We start from the raw sequence: 6,259 nt of genomic DNA, 5'->3' as shown, positions 1-6,259 counted from the left end.
GGGCTCTGCCCGCCCGCTTTTATGGAATATTTAAACTTCTGCCGTGTGCACGGGTTTAACCGAGTTGCTATATTTAGGGCAGTGCCTTGTCAGTGTCGCTTTGCGGTGCCTCCCACACTGAGGCATTTCCAGCTTAAAACCAGCGATGGGTTTGTAGCCGCACGATGCCTCCGGGAAAAATGGGGAAGGCTCCCGCTTATCCGCAGCTGGCGGTACCGAATGGCAGCTAATACACATCTGTTCTTTGGCACTTGCTCTTTGTGGAGAGAAATCGTACTAGTTTTCAAACGTCAGTGCACCAGGCCAGACCTCTGTCTTGAAAATGTGATTTGGTGCTTTTCGTTTTTTAACAAATACCTGCTGCAGGGTTTGTGACGTGCCATACATAATGATTACAACTAGTCTGTTTTTCACCAGCCTGTCACAGTGTGGAGCTCTGTTAGAAAGGGATGAGTAGCAGAACTTGACTTTTTCTACAAACACCGTAGTTTGTTTTGGCTTCTGAACATGTTTACTGACACTGCAGAAGCCATTGCATCCTTCTTTCCCTTTTTTCTTTATGCTATTCTTTTTCAAGATCAGAAGGACCTGCCTGATTCCCAGAGAATTTCATTCATACACTCTGCATATGTTAGGCCCAATATTCCTTTACTGGTATTGAACTACATAATTCAGACAAATTTTGTTTTGTTTTTCCAAATCCGAAATCGCAAAGAGATGAAAAAAAAATCTATTGCTTTCTTCCTTTTCAATTCTCTCAGATATTTTTTGTTAACTGCTGTTTTCATGACCAGCTTACTTCAAGTCTTGCCAACCTGTACTGTGACTAAAAGTAGAGTGGTCACTGTTGGCACTGAATTAACTAAGTTCAACTCTGAGTGCAAGAAAAGTTAATTGACTTTATCTTTGTAACTTGCCTGGTGTTCTAATACAAATTTTGGTTCAATTAGATGCACTTTTCACTTCATCCACAAACAGCTTCCTTGTGTCTGGAATGCCCACTGACTTTTGGCAAAATTCAGTCATTTTCTTTCAGAAATGTTGTTTTTGCCTGGATATGTAATAATAACAGCATCAATCATAATTTCTCTAGGTCTCACACTAATTGTTCAAATACACATGCCTTCAATTGTCTTTATCCTGAACCTCCAACTACCTTATCCTGTTCTCTCCTCTGTTTCCCCTGGATACTGTTTTTAATATTCCAGACTGTAAAACAAGTTATTAGATATCCCTTTAAAAAGTTTTATTATTCTCCAATTTTATCATTCTCTGCCCGAATAATTAGAAAAGAGGGGCTATTGCAGCTTTTTAAAGAAATGCTGTAGAATTGTTCCTATCCTCTCACCCTGCACTCCAGAACCAAGCCACCTGATTTTAAAAACTGTGATATTTTTATGCACTGTACTGCAGGATATTCTACAGATATATTAAACTTATTTATAATTAATTTTTCTTTCTTTGCAGTTGCATTCATTACAATAAAAGCCTGTCACTTTTGGATGGGGCACAGAGGGAATGGGTATAAATGCACTCATAAATGAGGAAATACTTAAATCTCAGCAGCCTTTTTGGTCCTGTGAGGAGTGAAAACCAGGTTTTTTGAATGCATGGCTTTGCTGTAGTGACTGAGACAATGTTTGCTGCAGAATTCTCCCCCCACTGTGGTATGTGGTTCTCTTTGCTCTGTGCACAGGCCCTCAAACCGTGCTGCTCCTGCCGGCTGTGGCAGAGCTGTCCATCACCCAGGAGAGGGAACTCTTCCCTGTGATGACTCTAGAGCAAGTTATGCTCTACAAAAATTAAATAGAGCAGGGATTGTGTAAGGATCGGGTTGCTTGCTTGGTTTTTTTCCTGATCTCAGACATTACAGATGAGCAGCAAGATGACGTCATCGATTTTTCTCAGAAATCTAAGGCAGCTGAGGGCTTTCCCCTCAGGCTTTCCTGCTCTGATTTAAAGAAAACCCTTTAAAAATAGTTCATTTGGGACACATGGATTAACAGACTTCAAAAGCCAGTACAGTACTTGAAGTACCCAAACATTTCCCTGGTGCTGAAGAGCACCTCTGCTCTGGTGAACCTTAATCCTCCAGTTGAGGTAATTTGGCTGCAGTTGCCAAGAGACAACGCTTCCCTCCGTTTGCTGTTAGCCCTGTGACAAATGGTATTAGGTCTCCTATGGTATCAGGATGAGTAAGATGATTCACCATATACTGGTGTCCTCTTTGTCCCTGCAGAATTAATATATGAGAAATATCAGTAAGGTAAAGGTAAGAAGGTAGTGGAAGAAAAGAAAAGCAGGTAACAATTATGAGCATTCAACAAGTGTTACCAATGAACAAAGACAAGAGATGCCTCTGCCAGTGCTGGGATCTCACTGCTGCTGTTACACAAGCAATCATTTTCCTCCTTTGGTCGTTCACTTTCTTCTTCAGAACAAAAATCACTGATGCCATCTACCGTATGTGTGTGTATCTCTAGACATGAAGGATTATTTAGGATGCCAGGCAGACTCAATGTACTGAAGCTAAGGAAGTCTTCTGACATTAGGTTAACATTTCATTTGGGGTAAGATTAAAAAAAAAGAAATACAAATTATAAGCAGAAAGCACTTCATCATTCACAACTACTGCCCAGCTGAAACTGTAGCCTCTGATGTGGGCCTTGTATTCTGTAGGGGAAGTTGGGCTGGTGGTAGTGACAGAAAGAAAAATGTTGTGAAAGAGCAATTTAATTGTGTGTTCCTAGCCCAGCACAAGGAACACACACTGCAAGTAAAGTGTTACATAACACAGCCTTGGGAAAAAGCACAACAACTCTGAGTGCAAATAAATCAACACTGGGACCAGTGACTACTAAACCAATACAATGAATGCTTGTAACAAATCTGGTTTAACACACTCTGGTCAGAGCTGTCATTATCTCACCCCTTGGTGCTCCACAACAGGGCACCAAAAAGGACTGTTGTGGTTTAAACTCAGCCAGCAACTAGGCACCATGCAGCCTCTACCTCACACAGTCCCCACCCCACGATGGGATGAGAAGGACAGTCAGGAAGAAAGTGAAAACTCCTGGGCTCACATAAGAAAAGTTTAATAACTGAAACAAAGTAAAATATAATACTGCTACTAATAATGATAATAACAATAATAGTAATGAAAAAGAGAGAGAGAAATAAAACTCAAGATGCACAGTACAATTGCTCACCACCTGCAGCCCAGCAGCAATGGCCAGTTTCTGACCAACTGCCCCCAGTTGACATTTTCTGGTGTGGAATATCCCTGTGGCCAGTTTGGATCAGCTGTCCTGGCCATGTTCCCCACCAGCTTGTTGTGCACCTGCTCACTGGCAGAGCACAGGAAACTGCAAAGTCCTTGACTTAGGGTACTGAGCAACAAAACATCAGTGTTCATCAACATCAGTTATCAACGTTATTCTCATACTAAATCCAAAACACAGCACTGCTCCAGCTACTAAGAAGAAAATTATCCCAGCTGGAACCAGGCCAGGCACGAAGATCTTCTTTTCTCTCAAGATGTTGTAAGTTACTGAAAATAAATAAGCAAGGTGCTTCACCTTGGACAGAGTATATATTGATACCTCCAGTATCAACAGAGGCTGGGGGATGAACAGGTAAGAGAGCAGCCCTGCTGAGAAGGACTCGTGGGGGCTGGTGGATGAGAGTGGTCTAGTGGAAGGTGTCCTTGCCCATGGCAAGGGAGTTGGAACTAAATGATCTCTAAGGTCCCCTCCAACCCAAACCATTCTGGGATTCTATGATTCAGTACTCCAGCTGGCAAACTTAGTGATGTGACAATGCCATTTTAAATGACATTTCCTACTTTCTGTAACACAAACAGTGCCACGGGTTGTTTATTTACAAGATTTCACACGACCACAGAGGCAAACCACCCTGACAACAAAAGATTTGGGAGTTAGACAGCAAAACACTAGGAAATTCATCACAGAAATACCTATGAGCTCTTAACTACAATGCCTTTCTGCTTAACCTGAAATATCTATGCAGAATACTCTTCCTCTTGCTATGATAGTTCACTAATGAACAAAAACAAACCACTGCTGCATACTCAGGACATTATAGCAAGGACAGAGGCTTATTGTTCTGAAGATTTGTCTTGCAATTTTCAAACCCCAAGAGTTTGGGGATTTTTCCACCCTCACTGCAGTGCTTGATAGAGAGTAACATGGAAAAAAAAAAAAAAGGTGTTATTACAGCCACATATCTCATATTCTCTCCAGCCTGTAACAAGAATTCAGAAGATAGGAGTTTCTTCTTGAATGACATTGGCTGATAATCCAATCAGAGTACTGAAGGGAGATTCTATTCCAGTTGGCTTCCAGCTCACAACAGCAATGCCCCAGCCACAGCACCCTCCCTCTTTTACATCATTCAGCTTCCTATCCCATGCTAGCACATGCTCAAGTGTTGTAGGCGTAATCATGCACACACACACATATACCACAGCACATCACTATATATATATGTGTGTATATATATATATATATAATTGACTAACCATAACCCAAGCACATGAGCAATTCAAAGGCAGATCTTTAACCCACTCAGGCTGTGGCAGCAAAGGGCAGCAGCTCCATGCAGTGGCTGCAACAGTCATGGTCACTTTACAAATAAACTATGTGTTCCATTAGAATATGAAATTTGGAAGAAAATACCCCCCCCTTGCATTTCAGTTAGTCCTCAGAGGTCGGAGGGGCTGGGCACAGCCAGGCTTAACTTCTGATTATCACCAACTTGTCACTATAAATTCTTGAGTAGGAGCAACAGGTCACAGGTCAAATGTTGAAGACATTTCTAGTTATACTGCCTTTTTTCATGGATGTTACCAGTGTTCATCCCGTGTTTGATGGACGGGTACATGGCGTAAATAAGGTGGTGAGTTTCCTCAAATTTCTATCCTACAGCAAATAAAAATACAGTGCTTGATACTGCTATGAATCAGAGAGGATTTAAAACCACACATAATTGCCAAATATCTTTCTTCCTCTCACTTGTCTTACATGTTTTTAATGCGAGTACATCACTTATCACTATGTCTGGCAGTGAGCTTCTGAGTAAGAACAATTTGGCTTTTCTATATTGTATTTTTTATTGGATTTTCAATTGGCAGATACAACACATCTTTTTTTTTCTTCCATTTTTCTTTCACGAGTGCTAATAAACACATTGCTGCAATCACCTGGCTGAACAGCAATGTTTAAACCACCTACAGCCCTGCACTGGTACTCTGCTCTTACTGTGTCCTTGGTTATAAATCTGTCCTGACAGAGGCCTTGCTGTCATCCTCAGTGACTGTCAAAACCTCAGTGGGCTGCAGCCTTTTTCGTTCCCTAGTTTTAATATATTTTATTCCTAATTGTAGATTAAAATTATGCAATAAAATCACTTGCATTTCTTGTACACAGTTTTACTAGGTACGGGGATAATATTTTTTGTTTCTACCTGTTCCTCAAATGTCCATCTGCCTCTTTTTCTTTAAAAATATGGAATACAGATCATGGGAGGCAGGGGGAGAACCCTCCTTAGCAAGCAAGCCTTAGGGAAACTAGCTTGCAATTGCTGTGAGTGTCAGTGCTGCTGCTGGCTCAGTATCCATGGAAACCCGATTTCCCATTTTGCTGCAGGAATTAATTGAGGATCCCAACCCACTTGCTCAGGGAATCACTATGATATTAACTCACATCAAGCTATCAGGCTCACTTTATTATCTCAGATACTCTTTTCATTACTTTTTATCAGAACAAGAGGTTCAATTAGCTTTCACCAACTTAACAAAAAAAGGCCATCTAAATCTTTACCTCCTCAAAACTAGGGCACAGCACACAGAGGCTAAATCTTGCAGATTTACATCTTTCAGAAGGAATTTGGCCAAAATGTCAATAACAGGAGAAGGTGCTCTATGCAAATCTTTCCAACATCCTATACACTGTTTTTCACCTCTGCTGTATCATCTTGGTGGAAGAAGTCACTGTCCACCCTTCAGTATCAGAGCATAACTTTGTCTTCCACAGTTCGTTCTTGCCTAAGATATAACGTGCAAAGCTTCAAAGAGAATAAGCCAAAAGGGACTTTTGCTATGGAATATTGTTTCCAGACTTCTCTTTGAAGGCTTTTCATTAATTACAAACATAAGCATGTCAAGTTCCCTCAAGGTCTGCTTCTGGATCATACATCTCTAGTTATCTACCTTTGAACTTTCTTTCCTCTTGCTTTTATT

General features: G+C 40.9%; 1 protein-coding gene across 1 annotated transcript in view; it reads right to left on the bottom strand.

Annotated features, from left to right (window-relative positions):
• The window catches only part of EGR1 (early growth response 1), a 9,367-nt gene extending 4,465 nt beyond the window's left edge, over positions 1 to 4,902 (bottom strand). The window contains exon 1 of the mRNA XM_018073463.2: positions 4,869 to 4,902. Within this exon, the coding sequence (XP_017928952.1) occupies positions 4,869 to 4,902 (34 nt within the window). The remainder of the gene's footprint in view (positions 1 to 4,868) is intronic.
• Between the last annotated feature and the right edge of the window lie 1,357 nt (positions 4,903 to 6,259).

The sequence above is a fragment of the Manacus vitellinus genome, unplaced genomic scaffold (genome assembly GCF_001715985.3).
Source record: "Manacus vitellinus isolate BGI_N305 unplaced genomic scaffold, ASM171598v3 scaffold_25_pilon, whole genome shotgun sequence".
NCBI classification, from domain to species: Eukaryota; Metazoa; Chordata; class Aves; order Passeriformes; family Pipridae; genus Manacus; species Manacus vitellinus.
This window is presented reverse-complemented; position numbering and strand designations above follow the sequence as displayed.